Source organism: Vigna unguiculata, chromosome 9 (genome assembly GCF_037176805.1).
Source record: "Vigna unguiculata cultivar grain cowpea cultivar isolate G323 ecotype 2 chromosome 9, ASM3717680v1, whole genome shotgun sequence".
In the NCBI taxonomy this organism is placed as follows: Eukaryota; Viridiplantae; Streptophyta; class Magnoliopsida; order Fabales; family Fabaceae; genus Vigna; species Vigna unguiculata.
The window spans coordinates 28,094,910-28,117,676 of NC_140800.1; the positions used below are offsets into that span (position 1 = coordinate 28,094,910).

The window sequence follows — 22,767 nt, forward strand, 5'->3', positions numbered from 1 at the left end:
CACACACACTAAAACACTTGTATACATTGAGCACAAATGTAATAAATATAATCCCTACCACATTTTGTAATCTTTATACTTAGCCTTACCCTATCCATACTTGTTCTCTAAGCAATTTTTGGAATGGTCCTTGTTGTATAGCCCTCAAGCATTTTTCTAGGTTTATACACCAATAAGAATATGTGAAATTAGCCTTTGGAATTTTTTGTGTTATCCTATTCAATTGTGCTAAAGTAAACACTTCATCTACATCTTGTACCCGTTAATAAAAATAACTTTATTTCTCTCGTTTCATATCGTCCAAACAATTGTCACACACGTACACATCCACATGTTATTTCCTTTACTATTCAATTGTAATAAACGAAATTGCAAAAAATGTTGTTGTGGTGCATGGTGATGTAGAGAGCTTACACCTATCCATATATAACACATCTTCCATATTTTGCTTAAAAACTTGTATCTAAAGAACAAATGACTAAGTGTTTCTTCGCACTGATCGTAGAAAGCGCAAATTGTATTCCCAATCACCACCCTTTTGGCCTAAATTTTCTCTTGTAGCAACTTTAGTTTTAATTACCCTCGTGCAAAATAGTAGGTAGATGGTAACACTTTAACTTTTCAAAATTGTTCATAGAAGTCTGCATTTTCTCCCATAATACTATTTTGTAGTAACTTACCAATACTTTGCCCTGTGACGAAATTATTTTTAGGACAAAGAAATTTTTATTCATTGTAATTAAAAGTAAATCAAGTTAAAAATATATATTATACTTTAAATAATGATGATAAATATGATGTAAAATAATAGACATTTATTTAACAATGTTGACATTAAAATGGTACTTTAAAAAAGTTTCAACTTTTTACATTATTTTCACATTTTAAATTTTAGATTCAAATTGTGTTACCATATTTTTACATTTGTATAGATTTCAAATTTCAAATTCAAACTTTGTTATTATATATTTAGAATTTCAAATTTTGACGATATGAATATTAACTTTTAGGAAAAGATTGAAATTGAAATCGTTTATTATTTTTATATCTTTAAAAGTTTAAAAAATTTGTAATGTTCATATTTTAATAATACAGTTAATGAAATTGTTTTTTGAATTATTATTTAAATTTAACATAAGTGTATTTTAATTTTAAATGAAGTATAATTTCCAATATTGTATTACTTAGTTCATTTCTAGTTTATTAATGAAATCAATCTCAATTATTTATTTATTTATTGTTTTATATCATATTATAATTTTTTTTATTATTGTTTTTCATTATTCATTATTCATTATTCATTATAATATATTTATTATATTAATTTAAATTTATAAAAATATAATTAAAATTTTATAGAAATTTTATTTTATAAAAATAAAATCTAAAAATCTTTTACTATTTGTGTTCATGTGTTCTTCGTTTTAAAAATTGAGTATTTATACAATTGATTGATAGAAATTATTTGTTTTTGTTCCAATTTATTGTTTTGGATTGTAAAGGGCATTATGTTCACCAAACTAAGGTTTTTGACGGCGCACTCTAACCCAACGAGTCTCAAATCTTGCCCATAGAGAGAATTGTTAGAGAGACTGCTCGCCAACAAGCTACCACTCACTCTCATAGCGAGCCAATCTACTCACCTAGAGAGCATGTTTCGCCAACAAGAATTTGTTTCGATAGTTTATGTATTTTTATATGTTTGGACTACAAAACTTGAAAGAAAAATCAAAGGATTAATAGACCTAAGTATATTTGAAAAGAAAAAGTGAGTGTCTAAAGGAAGAGAAAATTGAAAAAGTCCAACATCATCTTATATGGCCATATATGCTTATGATTGTTGATCTGCTGAATTATTTCAAATTGTAGTCAAGGCTCTGCATTGTCTACATTAAATTCTTTTTGGTATTCCCCTTTATTGGGTATAACTTTTATTGTTTTGTGTCTTTTAAATTCTAAAAAGTTTTGTATAGAGTTTTGTTTTATTTGGACTCTTAAGTCAACCTTAGATTTCGTAATGTTTTTCACATTGATCGATATTTTTTTAAGCTACTGAAGTTCTTTGTCAAGCACTACAGGAAATTGAGTGGTAAAAGACAAGATGGTATATTCGAGGAAAAGCCTATAAGTGTGATACACATGAGTGAACTTTTGAGTGATACACGTAAGTGAATGGTGATGTTTGCATAAATTATGTTATTTTGTTTTACTTTGTGCTGGATATGGAATCTTCATAGCAAAATAATCCTTAAGAACCTAAAACTACAACAATCATGAGGGAACTAGAAAATCTCACTACACAAATGAACCAACTACAACAACAAGTTGAAGGACTTAAGAAATATAATGAAGATATCAGTACACGATTGAAAGAAGTCGAAAGAAGAAGAACAAGACGAGAGGAGTTAACCCATTCTTTTCGTGACGAGGATGAGCATGATGTAATAATTATAAGAGGCAGAAGAAAGCAATAGCTAGGGATGGCAATTAGGGCTTGGCCCGCGGGCTCGGCCCACAGGCCCGCAGAAAAAACGCGAGGCGGGCCAGGATAGTGAGCCCGCAGGCCCGCGCGGGCTCGGCCCGCAGCCCGAGCAGGCTAGCTCGCGGCCTGCAAGCCCGCATAAAATTTTTTAAAAAAAAAACTTGCATTTGTGTATATTAATTACTTCTTTTATGGACTCTTGCATTAACATTTCAAATTCTTGTATAACTGGAAAAGATAAGTATTATGTAATTTTTAATGTGCTAAAATTTAAAGAATACATTTTGTATGTCATAGTATGAATATGATGAAAATATGTAATTATCAATTTATCATCTAATTTCCCAAAGTCTTTACTTAATTTTGTGAACATCTTAAAGTTTCCCAAATTTTAAACATTGAAAGTTTTATCATAAAAAAAAATAAATAAAAAAAATAAAAAAAAAGTGGGCCGCCCCGCGGGCCCACGGGCCAACGTATATGCGGGGCGGGCCAGAGTATGCGGCCCGCATAAAATGTGCGGGGCGGGGTGAGCCAGCTCGCGGTATGCGGGCCTTATGCGGGGCGGGCCTAAACGGGGCGGGCCGGCTTGCATTGCCACCCCTAGCAATAGCTACGACCGTAAGAGAGAAGAGAAATTCAATTTCAGACCATGAAGAAGGAGACTAATCCAATAAGAAAGGGAAAATCAAATATTTAGAAGAGAGAAGATGATGAGGAAGGTTATTCCCAAGTTCAATGGAACAAATGATCCAGAAGCCTACCTTGCATGGGAGATGAAGGTCGATCAAATTTTCCACTCATACGACTATGAAAATGATGATACAGTTCTCATGGCAACTCATAAAATTTTCTACCCTTTGTAACGAATATTCCTTTACTTATCAATCTACTAGATTGTGATGCATTTCATGTAAGCTCGATTCTGCATTTTTTATAATTATAAAACTTATAAACTTTTGATTATCTTTATAATTATTCATCTATTTTACAGAAGATATTCAATTTTAAAAAAGAATGTCATTTTTCGGGTTAGGATCGTATCATCACAAACCAGAATAGTGGTACGAGAACTCACATGTTAAATGAGCCCAACCCATTTTAACCCATAATTTAAAAAAAATTCAATATTTTGACTCAATTTGGGTGGAACTGGTGGTTAACCAGGTTGGCTAAGAGTTCTTATCCGTGTTTATCTCTATTTTTCATCCTTTGTAATTAAGGTGTAGTGAGCGAGGTATAATGGAAGTATGGAGGTGCACTTAGTAAGGAAGGGAATGAGGAAACGAAAGACCATATTAACAGGCCTATTCAAACAGATCGAGCCGAACCCAATCCATCGCGCAATCCGTCGCGCGTACATTCACAAAAAGTTTTAAGTTTGGGCGTTCCATTGGCAAAGGTGCAGTAGAGTCACACTTTCAATGGCCGCAGAAATTTGTGGCGCGTCTCTATTCTTATCCGTTAAAACTCAACTGCAACTGCAACTGCAACAACGACACCACCAACAACGCGCGTTCTTCCAATCTGAACGAAGCAGAACAAGAAGAACCACTACCAGGTTCCACTCATCCAAACGCTGCTTTAGTTGCAGCTTTCCAAATGCTTCAACGTTTCGCCGCAGCGTTGTGTGCCAGGTCGCCAGCACCGACTTCGAATCCGCCGCCAAAGCCGGCGAGCATCGTCTCTCTAAGGTATCGCCATCAGTTACTTTTTTCTTGTATTTTTCCAAATTGTGCGTCGTTCGTGGCAATAAACATGGATTGGATTGGATTGGTTTTAGGTGCCGGTGCGTAATATAAGGAACTTCAGCATCATTGCGCATATTGACCACGGGAAATCGACGTTGGCGGATAAGTTGCTTCAGGTTACTGGCACGGTGCACCAGCGAGAAATGAAGGATCAATTTCTCGATAACATGGACTTGGAGAGAGAAAGAGGCATCACTATTAAGCTCCAGGTTCCACCATTTCCTAATCCCGTATTATATTAGCTTAATCTTGTGAGAGAGATTGGGATGTGATTTTCAAGTTGTTTTTCGATGTTAAGATATCTGAGAAGGTATTTGACTGAATTTTATCATGGCAGGCAGCTCGAATGCGTTATGTGTTTGAAAATGAACCTTATTGTTTGAATCTAATCGATACACCAGGTCATGTCGACTTCTCGTATGAGGTATGTAATGTAGTTTGTTATACTTACATGCTAACTGCCTGATTGATGTATTCTTCTTTATATTGTATTATTTTGCAGCAGTTGTTAGGAATCCAAGTGTGAGTCTAAGTCCCACATTGACCAGAAATGAGAAAGTAGAGCACTATATAAGAATCAAAACCCATAAATCCATTGCCTTAAGGTTTTGGGTTGAAAGTGGTGTCAGTGTCTTATGGGTTGGGCTCAGGTCTCATTGGTGTTGTTCTTCCCGGTGAAACCCTCTCTGTAAAACCTGACAAGTGGTATCAGAGCCAATGGTTAAAAACCGGCTCAGACGAGTGCAGGTCCCTGTATCGAAAGTCTTCCTGGCAAGAGTCCCAGTTAAGGGTTCCAGGTAAGCGTGTCCCGTTAAGATAAACGGCGGTACGAGAAGGGGTACTCGTGGTTGGGAATGCTTCCGCTGGAGGGGGAGTGTACCAATGTGGTTGAAGGGACTCACCCTTGAGGGAGAGATTGTTAGGAATCCAAGTGTGAGTTTAAGTCCCACATTGACCAGAAATGAGAAAGTAGATCACTATATAAGAATCAAGACCCATAAACCCATTGTCTTAAGGTTTTGGGTTGAGAGTGGTGTCAATGTCTTATGTGGTTGGGCTCAGGTCTCATTGGTGTTGTTCTCCCCGGTGAAACCCCCTCTGTAAAACCTGACAGCAGTCTTGTCTCATTTCATTTCTTTCTTCATTCAAATTTAGGAGCCATAATGACATGTAACACCTATATGATCATGGAAGAAAGAAACTTAAGCACCACTTGTCTGGCTTGTCAACTCTGTCCATCAAAGTAGTAGTTTCAAGAATTTGTTGGCTTAAATGGCGAGTTTTGAAAATAATTTGTTTTTCAGCTAACATTGAGAACTAAAACTGCATTAAAATGGAAAATAAAACGCTATATATCAATCACATTTTAGAGTTTCCATTTGGTCTTTCTAAATGACACTTCCCACTCAATTGAGTTCAAGTGTTAGAAATGAACATTATCTTCTTTTCTTTCTTTTCTTTCTTTTATGGTGGAAAGCCTCCTCAGAATCAATACAATAATACGTTGTAACTATTCAACTGCGATCAGGTTTCACGGTCACTTGCTGCATGTGAGGGTGCTCTTCTAGTAGTAGATGCTTCTCAGGTGAATCTCTATGTTTTTATGCTCTTCTTTCCCCTCTGATTTTATGGCCTTTATCATGTGGGACTGATCTTTCAGTAATTCTTGTTTATGCTTTTGCAAAAATTTCTTTCAAATCACAGGGTGTTGAAGCACAAACCCTAGCTAATGTTTATTTGGCTCTGGAGAACAACCTAGAAATTATCCCTGTAAGTACATTATTTTTGTTATTCCACTTTTAACTTATATTTAATTTTTGTTTTAGTTTACTGATATACACATTATTTTTCAATTAATAAACCCATTTATATATATATATATATATATATATATATATATATATATAATTTCTTTTTCAGGATAAAAGACTGCACATTTACACTTACTAAACAGTTGTGTAATTTTGTGGCATGGGATTTTCTCTTTTCAAATTAAGGATGAATTGTTTTCTGTATTTTTTCATCACTTTTCTCAAGTCATAAAATAATTAGATAAAATGTCCGAACGTGTTGCATGTTTAGTAACACTAGATATTCTGTAACAGGTTTTGAACAAAATAGATCTTCCGGGTGCAGAACCAGATCGAGTTATCAAGGAGATTGAAGAGGTTTGTCTGCCTACTTAACCCCTGACATCATTTTCTTATGACACTATTAATTCCTTTTTTTGTAAGAAATGAATTGGTCAAGTTAAGGCAACCATGAACATAAGGGTAGCACACCACAGCAGGCTAGAAAAACTACTCAGTCCCAAACGAACTCAATAGAAGATTGCTGTCCCCAAGATTTTAGCAATTTCTTTCCATCCAAATACTCAAAAGTGCAGCTTGGGAATGCCACCAAACCTTTTGGCATTATACAGTATACATTTTGGTTAAAGTAATAATTTATAGTAGTAATTTCTTAGTTTAATTACTACTGCTAGAATGGTTATAGATTACACTGCCCCAGGTATACAATTTGGGAATGGCTTAACAAGGGCATCCTTTCGTGGGCATTGCTAATTCGTTTATGCTATTCTTGAATTATTCTTGTGATATTAATACGAAAAATCTTGAGTGGAATTTATTTTTTGTGTAGATCGTAGGTCTAGATTGTAGCAATGCGATTCTCTGCTCTGCAAAGGTTTGTTATTATTCTTTCATTCCCTGTTGTTTTATTTGGTTTCTGATTTTACAATAATATGTGCATGTTTCTACATGATGAAGTTACTTTCTGCTTTAGGAAGGAATAGGTATAATTGATATTCTCAATGCAATTGTTGCAAGAATACCCCCACCTGAAGATACATCTAAAAGACCATTAAGGGCTTTAATATTTGACAGGTACTTTACTCTTTATTCTTTTCAAAATGTTATCAGACTAATCCATTTAATGATAAATGTCAGCAATATACTATAGATTGGCATAGATTGTCAATTTAGATTTGGATGACTTTGATACCATGAAATAATTTTGGTAAGGTAAGGTCCCTGCAATCTAAAAATGATAACATGTTGAACTGAGACTTGGTAGACTTATTGTAAAATTCTAGGATCTAATTTGCATGTCTAGGCTTCATCCCATACTTTAGGTAATTCTTTTTCCCATTAATTTGTTGTTGTGTGCTTAATGCAAGTTCAGATACCTGTACTTTATGCATCTAGTTGTTATACAATTACTCTCTACGCAGTCATCCTTGGATGCATTTACTTCCATAAAGTTGTGAAGTATTTACATGGATAAAATTCCTGTAGTATCTATAGTCGGTTAACACCCCTTGCTTGTTGTTTCAGCTAATATTCTTTTACATGCGGTATATATCCTTCAGGCACTCATATTTATTATTTCTTTTAATTCAGCTACTATGATCCGTATAGAGGTGTTATTGTATACTTTCGAGTTGTAGATGGATCTATAAAGAAAGGTGACAGAGTTTATTTCATGGCTAGTGGGAAGGTATAGTACGTTTTCTATTTTTTTATCCCTTATTCTTGCCTTCATTGCAGACAAATTCAAGCAAGTTTTAATCTATCATGAGTAAAAACTTGGGTCATTGTGAAGTCTGAACTTATCTGATTATTAAATTACAGGATTACTTTGCTGATGAAATTGGAGTTTTGTCTCCCAATCAACTTCAAGTTGAAGAACTGTATGCTGGTGAGGTAAAATAGTACTGCTGGATGGTTTATTAGCTGTTTGATGTATTTCATATTGCTTATGGTATTTTTGGTTTTCTCTCGCCTCCTTTTTTTCATAACATATCTTATGTACTCTCTCTATGAGAAATGAGATAAAATACTTAAAAAGGGGCATAAGAAAAGATGACAAGACACAATGCATGGCAGTGGTGTATTGTTTCTGCTGAGTAACTAAGCATCTGTATGTGCATATTTTTGGCTGTCATGACAATTCCGTTCTGTGGCAAATTCATTATTGTTATTTTTGTTCTCTAAAGAAAGATAAAGTAAGCATTTTTTACTCATTATGACCAATGATATCTTGAGTTGTGCTTTAATAGGTGGGCTATCTATCTGCATCAATAAGAACAGTAGCTGATGCTAGAGTGGGTGACACTATTACTCACTATGGCAGAAAGGCTGATAAGTCACTTCCTGGATACGAGGAAGCCACTCCTATGGTGTTCTGTGGCTTGTTTCCTGTTGATGCTGACCAGTATTTATCTCTTCTTTCTTTCTTGAGCAAAACAATTGTATTATTTTTCTTTAATGTATCTGAAATTAATTATTAATCATTTCCTTATTATTATCATTTATTGTCAGATTCCCTGATCTGCGTGATGCACTTGAGAAGCTACAACTCAATGATGCTGCACTAAAGGTTAGACTGATATGTTAGAAAATAGTTCATCTTTGTTTCTAGACTTTTGGCAAAGGAACATAATTTGCCTTTTCCTGTATATGCTTATCTGTTAGTTGTAATTTACTATTCAATTATAGTTTTTCTTGATTTAGTGATAATTTCTTTTTATCGATTTGATATTTCTTTAAACTGTGATGTTTATTAAAATTATTCAGTTGTACTTTTGTATTAGTTTTCTTTTGTTAGAGAAGCATTCAGAGTCTCTCCATTGAGATCTTTATGCACAGCTGTTTTTTGACATTTGATGGATTATAATATACAGTTTTACCTAAAGTTTGATACCAAACTATTCTTTTCCTTAATTATCCAATTTTCTTAAGAGTCAGGCTGACAATGGTAGGGTTAGTGATAAGTTATTCAAGGATTTCATTTTCTTTTCTGATTTACAGTTTGAACCTGAGACCTCAAGTGCCATGGGGTTTGGCTTTAGATGTGGGTTTCTGGGTCTTCTTCATATGGAAATTGTCCAGGTTTGCGTTTGTTGAAGCATATACTCTTTGGCTTTCAGAGGAAATGCTTGAATGTTCTTATATATTGCATAATTTCTAGAAACATGATTTGTTATTCTGATTAACTGTGGAAACCTGGTCTTACTTTACACTACAGGAGAGACTTGAGAGAGAATACAATTTGAGCTTGATAACAACTGCTCCAAGTGTTGTGTACAGAGTAAACTGTGTAAATGGTGATACTGTAATTTCTTCTCATTCCTAAGCTCCCTTTCTATTTATTAGATTTTTGGTTGAACTATTCGTTAAAACTGAATTTACACTATTTTTTAAATGTCATATTAATGCCATCATTTTGTCTGAATCACAAAATCGCTGAAGGTTGAGTGCTCAAACCCATCTTTACTTCCTGAACCTGGACAAAGGAAATCAATTGAGGAGCCATTTGTGAAGGTTTGTTCTTGCACTTTGTTCACCTTTTTCAAGAATTGGAACAGTGAGGGAAGAACATTTTAATTCATAAGTTGTATGTGTATTGTTTTTATTTGTAATTAATGTAGTTGTGTGCAGATTGAGATGCTTACACCAAAAGACTACATTGGTTCACTTATGGAACTGGCACAAGAAAGAAGAGGGCAGTTTAAAGAATTGAAATTTATTGCTGAAAATAGGGCATCAATTGTCTATGAATTACCATTAGCAGAGGTAATCTCTTTAGTTATTTTCAATTGACCTAAAAACTCATGCTTCTGTTTGACTAGTTTTGTTTTCATGTATCTGAATTGTTTTTAATGTCAATTTTGTAGATGGTTGGTGATTTCTTTGATCAGTTGAAGTCAAGAAGTAAGGGTTATGCTAGTATGGAGTATACGTTTGTTGGGTAAATATCTCCAAGAGCATAATTTATGGATAAAATTCACACGAGGTTCTTTTGGTTTTCAAGATACTGTTCACTATAAATATACGTCACTCTCTAGTGTAATCAGGGTAGTTTTGATAAAATAAGACATACCTAATGTTTAGGGACTGTGAGTTAATGCAGGCATCTCTGCATTTTGGATTGACTTCTAGACATGGAAGCTTTTCAATTGTAAAAAAACCCTACCATTAAGACATTTCTAAGGCAGGAATCACGGGCTTCTTAAATTATTAGTTGTCTTTGAAGAAGTTAGACGAGAGGTCTAAAAGGGTTGAGGTGCATAAATTAATTTTAACTTATTATGTGCTTTAATTTTATTTTTGTATATGGTTGTACTCTATAACAATTATGTGACATAAATTTTATGTCTGAACTCTGAATATGTGATTGGGTGCAAAGTGATTTTTAGGTTATCTATTTCTTTTGAATCGTCTAAAAGTAATAATTTTTTTAGTGAAACTACTAAAAGGGGTATGAAATTATTTATATCTCCAAAAACAATTCAATCCTAACACACTTTTATATGGGAATTTTAATTCATTTTATCCCTTAACTTATTTTATTTTCTTTTCCTGGAAGTGTTTATTTAGAAGTTTATCCAAATTGGTGATTTATCTTGTAAATAATGCAGTCTTTGCATGACACATAATTGTAGAATATATTACATATTATTATTTCGTATACCTTTAACACTGCATCAGAAGAGGACGAGCTTTATTTTTTTAAGATTTGAAGCACATAATAATTTTATATATGGTTGTAAAGTTATCCTTGCGTATTATTAAGTATTTATATATTATTTCATATACCCTTAACTCTGCACCAGAGGAGGATGAACTTTATTTTTTTAATTTTTTAATTTTGGAAGCACATAGTACTTTTATATAGTTTTAAAATTATCCTTGCGTATTATTAAGTATATATTGTTTTATACAACTTTAACTCTGCACCAGAAGAGGATGAGCTTTATTTTTTTAACATTTGAAGTACATAGAATACTTTTTTTATATTAGTTTTGAAGTTATCCTTGCGTATTATTAACTATTAAGGTTGTCTTTTCAATGATTCTTCTAAGGCTCTAATGCTTTCTGATAATTCATTTTCAGGTACATCGAAAGTAATTTAATTAAACTTGACATAAGGATAAATGGTGACTGTGTGGAGCCATTGGCCACAATTGTGCACAATGATAAGGTAACTTGTAAATTCTCTCTGATTTGCTCAATGCATGGCTTGGAAAAACACACACACACACATATATATATATATATATTTATTTATAACTTGAAAGGAATAATTTGAAAGAAAGAAGATTCTTATTTTGTTAATTCATTTGAAACAACACATCAACTTCTATATATAGAGAACTCAAACCCAAAATAATAATTACAAGAGATCTCTAGAATCTTTTAACAACTATATACACACACACACACACATATATATATATATATATATATATATATATATATATATACATATATAACTTGAAAGGAATACTTTGAAAGAAAGAAGATTCTTATTTTGTTAATTCATTTGAAACAGTACATCAACTTCTATATATAGAGAATTCAAATCCTAAATAATAATTACAAGAGATCTCTAGAATCTTTTAACAACTTCTAGTAATACATTTAATATCTTAACAACAACTTTTAATATTGCATTTCATATCCTACTAACAATACTCTCCCTCAAGCTTCAAGTTGGTGGGTGAATGGATATCTATCATTTTCAGCTTGCATGTTAGATCATGTAATTGCCAAGTGGGAGGACCTTTTGTGAATAGATTTGCTAATTGAAGTCCAGATGGATGTAGGAAGTAGTGATAAGGCCACTATCCAATTTCTCTTTAATAAAGTGTCGATTTATCTCTATGTGTTTGGTCCTATCATGCTAAACTGGATTGTGAGCAATGCTAATAGCCGACTTATTATCACAGTAAAAGATCATAAATTCTTCACATGCCACTTTAAGATTATTTATGATAATTCTCATCCATAACAATTCACACGTCCCTTGTACAATAGCTCGGAATTCAGCATCTGCACTAGACCTTGCAACAACATTTTGGTTCTTACTTTTCCAAGTCACCAAATTTCTACCCAAGAACATGCAATATCTTGAAGTGAATTTACTATCTATGGCAGACCTTGCATAATCTACGTTAGTATACACTTCCATTTTTAATTTTTCATTCCTCTTAAATAGTAATCCCCTTCCTGGACTTGTCTTCAAATATTAAAAGATCTTGTTTACAGCCTGTAAACGTCTCTTCTTTGGATCATGCATGAACTAACTAACAACACTCACAACATAGGCTATGTCCGATTTGGTGTGAGCTTACTAGATGAGCTTCCCAACAAGTCTTTGATATTGCCCTTTATTTATAGTAGAACTGCCTTCATCACTCTGAATTCTATGGTTTTGGTCTATAGGAACTCTAGTGGCCTTGTAATTAATCATACATGTTTCTTTGAAAAGATCATAACATACTTTCTTTGGGAGATAAAGATGTCTTTCTTAGAGTAAGCTACTTCTATCCCAAGAAAGTACTTCAATTTTCCTAGATCCTTCATTTGAAATTGGACAGTAAGCTTTTCTTTCAAGATCTGTTTTTAATGCTTAGTGGAATTGCCATGCCCAAAAATAAATAATAGGAATTTCTTAGCCCTCTCTTAAATGAAAATGAAAGGTAAAACAGAAAATGACAGCAACCAACAACGTGACAACAACTGTGAAGTTAGCAATGCGACAACAGCTGTGATGGAACAATGACAATAACGCGATGCAGCAGTGATGCAGCAACAATTATGACAGCAGTGATGCAGCAGCGGCGGCGATGGCAGCAGGGATGCAACAACGATAGTGATAGCAGATGGAGTGGCAAAAATGACAAAACCACAACTTGGGGGCACTTCAGACAACTCAATAATTAAAAGAAATGGCTGCACTTTCAAACAACGCTAATGAGAACCGTAACTAAGATGGAAAAGAAGAAATGCGGAAGCCGGGCTCCCTAGATCGGGAGCATTGATATCAACTTGAAAGGAATAATTTGAAAGAAGGAAGATTGTTATTTGGTTAATTCATTTGAAATAGTACATCAACTACTATATATAGAGAACTCAAACCCTAAAGTAATAATGGTTAAAAAGTGGATTTTAAGCCTCACTTAACTTCACAAAATCGGCTTGTAAGGTGAGGTTTGCATCCATTTATATACTATAAAATTGTCTTATCTCTAATTGATGTGGGACTTCGAACACACCCCCTTCAAGCGGAAGTATATACATCTCATGCGTGAGACTAGGTATGGATGAGTGGTCTGATAGCGACCTGATAGCGGGTGGAACAATATGCCCAACAAATATCAAATTTCGCTAGGATAGACTCTAAAATGGATCTGATAGCATGTTAAGAAGCGGACTTTAAGCCTAATTGAACCCCACAAAATCAGTTTGTAAAGTGAGGTTTGCATCCATTTATATACTATAAAATTGTCTTATCTCTAGTTGATGTGTGACTTTCAACACCTTCCCCCCTTAGCCGAGGTATATACATCTCATTCGTGGGTGTAGATATGAATAGTGGTCCGATAGCGGGTAGAATAATATGCCAACAAATACCAAATTTCATTAGGATAGGTTTTAACAATGACTCTAATACCATATTAAGAAGTAAACTTTAAGCCTAATTCAATTCTTTAAAACCGGTTTGTTACACCTATGTACTATGAAATTGCCTTATTTCTAGTTGATGTGAGACTTCTAACAATAATTACAAGAGATCTGCAGAATCATTTAAGAACTTCTAATAATACATTTAATATCCTTCCAACAACTTTTATTGCATTTAATATCCAACTAACAACAATATATATATATATATATATATATATATATATATATATACACTTGTAATTTCCCTCTGAAGAACTTAAGGAATCATACTGATTTGGAGAAACCATAATTGAATGTATTGTCTTCTATTTTTCTGAAAAAATTGTGTGGTAAATTATTCATTAACTCTGAATGCAATTGTTTCATTGCAAGTACTCGGGCGTTGAAAAAGAATACAATTCTCTAACGTAATTTTCACTGTCCAAACCTACTATATTATAATCGTGCAGGCATTTAAACTGAAGAGGAGTGACCCATAACTCAGTAATCAGAATAGTTGGTGTCAGACCTGTAATTCTTATTTTTATTCAATTAGAATAATAAAAGATTTGGTATACTGAAATATTTTTTAGTTAATAGAGACATTTTAGTGAAACTAATAAAAGACATATTTTTAGACTACACAGCTTGAAAATTGCCATTTGGTGGAAAAAACTCATTGGACGAGCTTCTCCACAGGGACTTCTAATAGATAGATATATGAAGAAAAATTAATGAGTTTCATTTCTCAATAAGTTAAAATTATTTTATGCATAAGTTAAAAATAAAATTTTGGAGAAGTTATATGAGAGTGCTTCTTCAAATTAGTTAGTTTATGCATAAACTAATTTTAACTCGTGGAGAAATATATTTTTTATTCTTTTCTGTTTTAGAAGTTCTCATGGAGAAGTTATATGAGAGCGCTTCTTCAAATTAGTTAGTTTATGGACAAACTAATTTTAACTTATGAAGAAATATATTTCATATTTTTCCTTTTCTCTTCAAGAAGTTTGTCTAAATAGATCCCAAGTAATCTCAAGATTGTGTTGTCTACTCTAGCTTTTCTTACTGTTAAAAGATCTCAATTATTAATGTACGAGATAGTGCCACTATCATGGGGTTGCAACCTCCAACTGCTACAAGAATCTTGTTGTGAAACATTTGGCTTCATGGATGTTGAGCCTGCTTTTGCACCAGAAATGACAGCAACTCACGACTATCTTGGCTGTTACTGTGAACAGAGGCCAGCCCCTCCAATTTTCTATGTATCTGACCTGTTTTTTTAGAGGTTGTTTTATAATTCTCCCTTTTCTCAATGGAGTGTTGTGAAGTATTTGGATACAATCATTAAATATCCTCTCTTTTCTTGTGTGGGCGTACATTTATCTTTACATTCTCATTTTGCTTCTACTTTTTCCCATACTGTCTCTTTAAAGCTATGGTCCTAAAATAAAAGGAAAATAATTGTACGGCTTTGATTCAAACCTAAATGGTTTATTTAACTATGTAAACTACTATATTAGTATTAATGACGTGTAGAAAACAACAATCATCATACCCCACTTAATCCCCCGCATCTCAGCGTTAACTCCTATTTCACTGCACTGTTATCTTACTGATTCTTTCCCTTGCACATACCCAAAGAGCCTTTTGCCACTAATTGCAGAACTTGAACTATGAAATATCACAAGATACTATTTTCAGTATTTAGAAAATTGTCTATGGCTCACTTCACTTGGTTTACTGTTCATGTTTCACTGCTACTCCCGTCTGCATAAGCTATGGTTCATCATGATTTATATAGGCTACACCATTATATTTAAATTTGGCGGCATATCTTGTGATTATACTTTTTAGTTTTGATGCCTACAAATTATCAGAAGATCAACTGAAGCTTTTATTTTCAGGCGTATTCTGTGGGAAGGGCTTTGACTTTGAAGTTGAAGGAGCTCATACCACGACAAATGTTTAAAGTACCAATTCAAGTAAGCATTGAGTACACTTCTATTGTTAATTTTTCAAAATTATTTGTTCAAAATCATTAAGCTAACCATGATAACATTAACATATATGCTTGGTCTCTTTATTCTAGGCATGTATAGGATCAAAAGTGATTGCCAGTGAAGCGATATCTGCAATACGGAAGGATGTACTAGCCAAATGCTACGGTGAGATAAATGGAAAACCTTAGGGGTTGTCTTGCATAAACATGCTTAAAAATATTTAAATCATTATTACCATTGGGATGAAATCTCTTAACTCGTTTTTTCGTGTTCCTCTTCCCACCACATATTTTGAGAAGATTTCCTAAGCATGTGGCTCTTCATATTATAAGTGAAATTTCGTTCTTCTCATGTAGATATTTAGAAAATAGAAACTACGAACAATATGGTACTTGGTACAAGACATCCATATTTCACTTTATTTTTTCATCGTACTGATCTGATTGCTTGGATTGCCTTGCAATTTTTTCTCTTTGATCTTCTAGGTGGGGATATTACAAGAAAAAAGAAATTGCTTAAGAAACAGGTATGGTCTAGTATAAATTCACGACTCTTTTGTTATATTAAGGTTATCAAAATGGATGTCTAGCTATGTATATAGAGTACAATGAAATACATGTATCTATAGATGTGTGTTCTCACTTCAGCTTCAGTAGTATTTTTCGTTAACAAATAAGTACGGTTATTACTTCATTAATATGCATGGTGGAAATGTGAAATTACTTAAACGCAATTGATGTTTTAATTCTGATTTATGCCTTTGATTGCTCTATTATCGTCTATTTCCAACCAGGCTGAAGGAAAGAAAAGGATGAAGTCTATTGGTAAAGTCGATGTTCCCCAAGAAGCTTTCATGGCAGTTTTGAAACTTGAAAAGGAGGTAATATGATTGTGTTTCCGTGTAAGTTGCAACATGATTTGAAATTGTAAATATATTAAGAAAATATTAGAATCTTGGTCTCTTTTTGTTTGGTATAATTCTTCAATTGTAATTCTATGATTCTTAATTGCATCATATACGATTTTGGATCATTGACAAATTATCTTTAGCTTTAAAACTTGATATATTAAGGTTCTAGTTAATGTCGTCAAGACTTATTATCTATTGCCAGAATTCAGCCACCTGAAATGATCACTTACTGGTTGCTCTATGGACTCTGTCAATGCTATATTGCTAACATATACACAAACAGTACGGACATAAGTTGGATAGAATGATCATGAATAAAGTGCATTTTTTATTATTTATAACTGTGGTCTCTAATATATTTGTAATCTTTTCGTCCTTGATAACATTTTCATTGTTTTCTTACCGCAAATCCGATTTGGATAGTTCTTTAAACAGTTAACTAGAATGATTTAACAGTTTAATGAAAGATTTTTAGGCAAGGTTTTAGGGACCAAAAATAAAATAAAAGAAAATAATCAGGAAAAATAAAAAATAAAAAGTGTGCGAATGTGCGACGGAATAAGTAGTGCAGCACCTTGAAGTTGGTTTTATAACATTGCTTAGCTACAAAATTACGGTTTTTATAAAATTAAAATTGTTTTCCTAAAATTATATTTGACTATGATCAAAACTAAGTGATGATAGAACTTGAATCATAGATGAGCTCAAAGATTATTTGATCCAAAACTTTAATTATAAACTTATAAACTATGCACCAACTAAATTTAGAATCAATATTTTATCCCGCTCAACCAATTATTGTAGATTTAAGATTGTACTGAAGGGAGCAACGGAGTTCTACTATGACAAATCAACAACAAATATTACCCGTAACCTTACATGACTGAACAAATGATCGTGCAATTGACACACTTCCTTAAAGAGAAGTAAGAAGACGATCTGGTGTTCACGTCCTGTTTCATCACAAAATTAACGAATGGTCACACATATGGACTGAACAACCAGAGTTTCATAACCTTCTAGCCGAACTAAGAATAAAGACATGTATTTTTTAGTTTCACGGGGAGTGTTGAGTTAAAATATGTAAATCTAAGTTACAATTGCTTCCTTTGATGGCAGATCTTACTTAGCCAGTCTTACTTCTGATGGCCAAGCGATGAAGCCATAAGAGAACTTCAAGAATATAATGCTCCACTTTGTCTTTATCTGCATGGTGGAATGTCTCAATCCACATTAAATCACTCTTTCTGTTTACCTCATACCTTTAAGAAAAAGGAAATATTTATGTAAAAAAAAAAGAAGGAAAAATGTAAAGGATTTGTAACTCAAATATAGCAGTAGAGACTTGCTACTTACCTTGTGTTTGCCCACTGGCCAAGCCAACCAAATCTATGATGTGCTCTGGACCAATTTTAAAATAACATGAACGATGATTAAAGAAGGCTTTTCAAATGGGTAGTTAGGAGGAGCTAGTTCACAACAAGCCAGATATCTTACTTGGATGTGTTAGTGGCCATGGGTTTCAACCAACGTAAGGTTTTCTTTATCTCACTTTTTACATCGGCTACACTTAGCTGTAAGACTCAAACATCAACCATGAGGAAACACTAAAATACAACAAGGAAAAAAAAATATTTTTTGCTTCAAAATAGAAAGATGAGAGTAGAAGAAAAGTTATTCTCCAAAAATTAAGCATTTTCCGCAGCATTCTAAATATTATCATGTTATGCCGTGAGTAAACAAGCTAGGCAAGTATGAAGGCATATGTCCTTTGGTGATCGGCGTCATTGTTTAAACTTAAAGCATTTTTGTTTATTCTCAACTTTGCTTTTATCTATTTTTTTGTGGTTTTTTAACAAAGTGGTAACAATAGAAAGTATCAGTAGTTAATCATACCTCTTCTGCAACATCAAAGGATGGTAAATTAGAACGTAGAACTAGTTTTATATTAGGAGGCCAGCTTTGATATAGTGAATCCTTTGTATTTGCAGCAGGCATGCTTGATTTGGCTACCTGGTAACAGTAGAATGTTACTCAAATGTATTTGCTTAGGATGACACAAAATTCAACAACTATGATTAAACCATCACAAAGTTCTGCAACAGTTATAGAGAAGGTTCATAAACATCAACCACTTCCTTCCTAGTCTTTCACATTACATTACATACGTGATTAACTAAATTTTCTACCAAATTGTCACCATGTGAAATGCAGTCAAGGTTTGTAGAAGCAAATGCTTCGCCTTGGTGCTGATTCTTGGTTGAGTTTCCCTTTTAATTTTAATGTTTAAAATAAATAAGTTTACAGTCAAATCCAAAACATTTAATTACACCAAATCTGAAAGTAATTAGGAAAAAAGTTACAGAAAAGTAGCACAACAGAAATTCAATAATTAACAACAGAAGCTACTCTAGAAATTCAACCTCACCTGGTTCAAGATAACTAAAGAAAAAAATAAAAACAGAGATTGAATGGGTTAAATATAAATTTTAACTCACAAGAGTATCAATCTGAAGCACTATATTTGCATAATGCAAAGCAAGGCCTGCAGGGCCCAATCTTTGGCAATTGTTCATGTGTCCAATTGATGGTTCGTGGTGGTAATCTGCAGGTGTCCATGGATAAATATTACAGGTACATGGAACATAGATTTCATTTAAATAGATGGATTTCATCACAAATTTGAAATAAGAATCACTACAAAATAAATAGATGATATTTGTAACTAGTCTTGTGTTAAAATGGATAAGAACTGATATTCAATACTTAATATTAAGTGGCACAACAGCATCACAGATCAAGTGAAGCAAACATAATCTAATGGCCAACCTGTATTGCCAAACACATTGATTATCTCCAAATGCAAAAAAATGACAATATCTACAAGCTTCTCCACAACCTGTAACACATCAGGTTATGAATTATATTAAACTTTTGCAGGTTCTCTATTTATAATTGCACAAAAATGAACCCACATCTATAAATAAAAATTAGTGGGATATCTAATTGAGAATAAACAAACAAGGAGGACAACACTGAGCACAAGATAAACATTTTTTGCAGAGAAGAAATCTGAAGTTACCTCCTCCAAACTTCTAGACCAGAGTGACTTTTTCTTTAAGTGACTAATTTGCTTTTTTTGACTTTTAATTTCTGCACTCAAGACTGCAAGATCATCAGTACCTATATGATAGAGACACAATGAAGGTCAAAAGTATATATCTAAGGTACTACACATTCCTCACTGACTAAAATGATGGCTCTATTTTCAACAACAACAATAACATTATTGCCAAATTGTTCTTCACTTTAAATTAAGTCTTTAAGAGCTTCAGATTTAAGATTAAAAATTGCTACACACAAGACAAGATGAATATTATGCTATGATCCATTGGTAACATTGAATAACTCTCTCTTTGATCCTCTAACTCACTTACGCTGAAAATCTTGTTGAAGTTTATCCCAAGCATCTAACTCATGGTACAATTTCTGCAGCCAGAGACAATTGTTTTCCAATTTTAGAACTAAACCCACATATGAAAAATACTTAGATGAATAAAAGAAGAAGCATAGAGAACTTGGTTTCGGCAAGGGAAAGTAATACAAAAACTAAAAGAAGGTCAAGTAACTGCAAAATGGGAGAAAATAAGCACAGATTACAAAAGTGCAGTAAATAAGACAACTCTGGTAATTTAATAAAACACATTTCTACAATTACTTGTAACAGTCTATTGATATGTATGCAATATAAGGTAAATAGTTTGAAATCCTTGAATAATCCCCCCTATAGTGAATTTCTAAAAAATTACAAAAAGAAATTCATGGATAAAGTATTTACTGTTAGAGGACAATCACTTATTCAACTCGTTAAAAGTATTAAAAGATTGGTTTCATTAGAAATAATTAATAATTCAATTAACCACTTGACTTATTCTTATATTGCAAATGCTTTTACCATGAACCTCTTTCCTTTTCAAGTTTTCTTACACTATCAGCTTCAAAAGTTACTATTACCAGTTAGTGATACAAAGAATGCACTCACAACTGTAAGATGAACCGAAGTCATCAATCGTTGCATTATTGATTCTGCTTCGTCTCTTGACAGTCTTTCAGTGTTTAATTGTATGCTAATTCTGAAATTTACAAAGAAAATACATCAAAGGATAAATGAGAGGCTAAATATTTCTTTGATGATGAATGAAAGGTTAGACAAATTGAATAAATTGAATGAGTACACTTTGTATTACTTCTCTAAATAACGATCTAAATTGTGCCACTGAGTATCCTTCGAACGATTTCCAAATCGAATCACCTCATTAGAAAAAACTTTTAACTCCTTCCTGACAACATAATCCAAAATCATATTACAGAGCCATGGTAATGCAAAACAATAAAGTAGTTAAGGTCTATTTGCATAAATTTCTCCAGAAACACATTGGAAGAGAAAATATGAAGAAAAGACTAAATAAATCTCTCCAAAAACTAAAATTAGGTTATGCTAATTTGTAAAAGTTCTCTTATGTTATGTTGTTAGCTTTTCCATGAGTTAATTTTAGCTTTTTGAGAAGTTTATTCCTTTTATTTTCTTCTCCAAGTAGTTTTAGAAAAATTGATCCAAACCCAAACCTCTTAGTTTATTGAATGTACAAAAGTCATTCTTAGTAATCTAATTTAACCAATATTTTACCTCTTGTCTGCTGCAACAATCCTAAGAAGTTCATTCATATCTTCTGATATTAAATTTTGCACGCCCTCTGAAAGAAGCACCTTTTCTTTTAAACTCCTAATACTTCCTGCGGATAGAGATTCCAGAAGATTAAAACCTCTCACAATTGTGTTTGCAACCTCAAATGCCAAAATAGAAATTCCATTCCCCTTAATTGCAGCTCCAGAAGCAAACCCACTTCCACCATTTAAATTTGTAATGCTGCTTCCAATGGTATCCAAAATCTTTCCACATCCAATAGTGCCAGCTCTGCCCAAGAGTAAACTCATCTCTGAGACCTGAAAATCAACAATTCTTTGGATAAACTTCCAAATAAACAGTCACAGAAGAGAAAAACAAAATCAAAATAAATCAAACACCCTCTAAAAGCTGAAGTTCACAACTTGAGGAAAAAATTTTCGCAGTTTATCCAAACATATCCAAGATAAGAGACACAGTTTCAAAAATTCTAATAGTTACTAACAAATATACCTTAACCCAGTTATATTTAGCAGAACACACATCAGTGAATGATTTGAAATAAAAATTTAAAACTAAGCAAACAACCTTTGAGATTGAGCTTGACTTGTGGAGAAAGCAAACATCGGCAAAACATGGGATTCCATCATAGAAATGTTGGTCGAGAACAGTAACACGTTCTTGCACTTGCGTTTGTGGTCGCAGATTATTCCCTTCAATTATGCCCTGTGTGTTTGTTGAATCAGTGCCCCTATTGACACGATGCCTCTTTGAATTTGAACCTCCTCCCATCTGCTACACCAAAGACTAAGAGAGTTCAACCTCCACACAATGGAACATCACCTTCTTCATTATAGCACCTTCAACTATGAATTGCTTATCTACAAATAATAGCTTCTGCGCAATTTCTCATTAAAATGGAAATTGCTCAGTAACTGCGTTTCAAGATCACACGCACGCACTCACGTTTGTATGAAGAAATTTTGCTTTGTTTTCTAGAAACAATTTATTATAGATAGTAACTCTTTTAATATGACAACCTTAAAATTTGCTATTAAACTAGATTACTGTTTTAATAACTATTCACGTCAAAGTATATTCCATTATACTGTTTTAGGCTAATATAATTTATTTATAGTAAGATTATAAGAAGTTGCAAATCATTTTGTATTATTTTTCTTTGTATAAATTTGACTGATTATTATAAATAAATATAATAGAAGTAAAAAAAGAGTCAATATTTCCCCATTTTATTCATGTGGTCTTTACTTCCTCAAAAATATTGGTGGGTTAGTTTTTTAGTGTATCAGTTTTATTTTAAAATTGTGCTTTTTATGAAAATTTTGTTATTATATATGATTAATAATATTTTTAATTATGTAAATATTTTATAAAATTTTAATTAATCAGTAATTATTATCTTTAATTGAATAAATTAAGATCTTATTGTTTTTTCATGTTAAATTATTTATTTATGATAAATAA

The 22,767-nt window shown here is 32.8% G+C and overlaps 2 protein-coding genes across 4 annotated transcripts; one reads left to right on the forward strand and one right to left on the reverse strand.

The window, feature by feature from the left end:
• The first annotated feature begins 3,869 nt into the window (after positions 1 to 3,869).
• LOC114164657 (Small GTP-binding protein) lies at positions 3,870 to 16,731 on the forward strand. The gene is made up of 22 exons (XM_028049395.2): positions 3,870 to 4,176; positions 4,266 to 4,442; positions 4,571 to 4,657; positions 5,762 to 5,818; positions 5,938 to 6,003; positions 6,339 to 6,401; positions 6,874 to 6,918; positions 7,018 to 7,118; positions 7,635 to 7,731; positions 7,866 to 7,937; positions 8,294 to 8,448; positions 8,556 to 8,613; positions 9,045 to 9,125; positions 9,262 to 9,348; positions 9,486 to 9,557; positions 9,675 to 9,809; positions 9,911 to 9,984; positions 11,130 to 11,217; positions 15,593 to 15,670; positions 15,778 to 15,853; positions 16,174 to 16,214; positions 16,482 to 16,731. The coding sequence occupies exons 1-22, from the start codon at positions 3,907 to 3,909 to the stop codon at positions 16,575 to 16,577; spliced, it is 2,076 nt and encodes a 691-aa protein (XP_027905196.1). The 5' UTR covers positions 3,870 to 3,906; the 3' UTR covers positions 16,578 to 16,731.
• Positions 16,732 to 17,357: 626 nt separating this feature from the next.
• LOC114196219 (protein PSK SIMULATOR 1-like) lies at positions 17,358 to 22,287 on the reverse strand. Of its 3 annotated transcripts, XM_028086780.2 has the most exons (13): positions 21,871 to 22,285; positions 21,286 to 21,602; positions 20,846 to 20,938; positions 20,641 to 20,731; positions 20,036 to 20,087; positions 19,681 to 19,781; positions 19,428 to 19,497; positions 19,097 to 19,203; positions 18,495 to 18,611; positions 18,096 to 18,172; positions 17,955 to 17,999; positions 17,725 to 17,860; positions 17,358 to 17,551 (listed from the first exon to the last, which is right to left on the reverse strand). In XM_028086780.2, the coding sequence occupies exons 1-12, from the start codon at positions 22,072 to 22,074 to the stop codon at positions 17,725 to 17,727; spliced, it is 1,410 nt and encodes a 469-aa protein (XP_027942581.2). In that variant the 5' UTR covers positions 22,075 to 22,285; the 3' UTR covers positions 17,358 to 17,551. The 3 variants fall into 3 exon arrangements, with proteins under 3 accessions (XP_027942581.2, XP_027942582.2, XP_085522366.1); XM_028086781.2 differs by having other exon boundaries at positions 17,417 to 17,860; positions 19,681 to 19,763; positions 21,871 to 22,286; XM_085666240.1 differs by lacking the exon at positions 20,846 to 20,938 and having other exon boundaries at positions 17,417 to 17,860; positions 21,871 to 22,287.
• Positions 22,288 to 22,767: the final 480 nt, after the last annotated feature.

Excerpts from the sequence above, each read along its gene's own strand:
- LOC114196219 (XM_028086780.2), bottom strand. The coding sequence starts at position 22,074 with ATGGGAGGAGGTTCAAATTCAAAGAGGCATCGTGTCAATAGGGGCACT. Across the intron at positions 18,173-18,494 it reads CCTTTGATGTTGCAGAAGAG|CTAAGTGTAGCCGATGTAAA; the intron begins GTATGATTAACT and ends TGAGTCTTACAG. Across the intron at positions 17,861-17,954 it reads GGCCAGTGGGCAAACACAAG|GTATGAGGTAAACAGAAAGA; the intron begins GTAAGTAGCAAG and ends TTTTTCTTAAAG.
- LOC114164657 (XM_028049395.2), top strand. The coding sequence starts at position 3,907 with ATGGCCGCAGAAATTTGTGGCGCGTCTCTATTCTTATCCGTTAAAACT. Across the intron at positions 8,614-9,044 it reads TCAATGATGCTGCACTAAAG|TTTGAACCTGAGACCTCAAG; the intron begins GTTAGACTGATA and ends TCTGATTTACAG. Across the intron at positions 15,671-15,777 it reads TGTTTAAAGTACCAATTCAA|GCATGTATAGGATCAAAAGT; the intron begins GTAAGCATTGAG and ends TCTTTATTCTAG.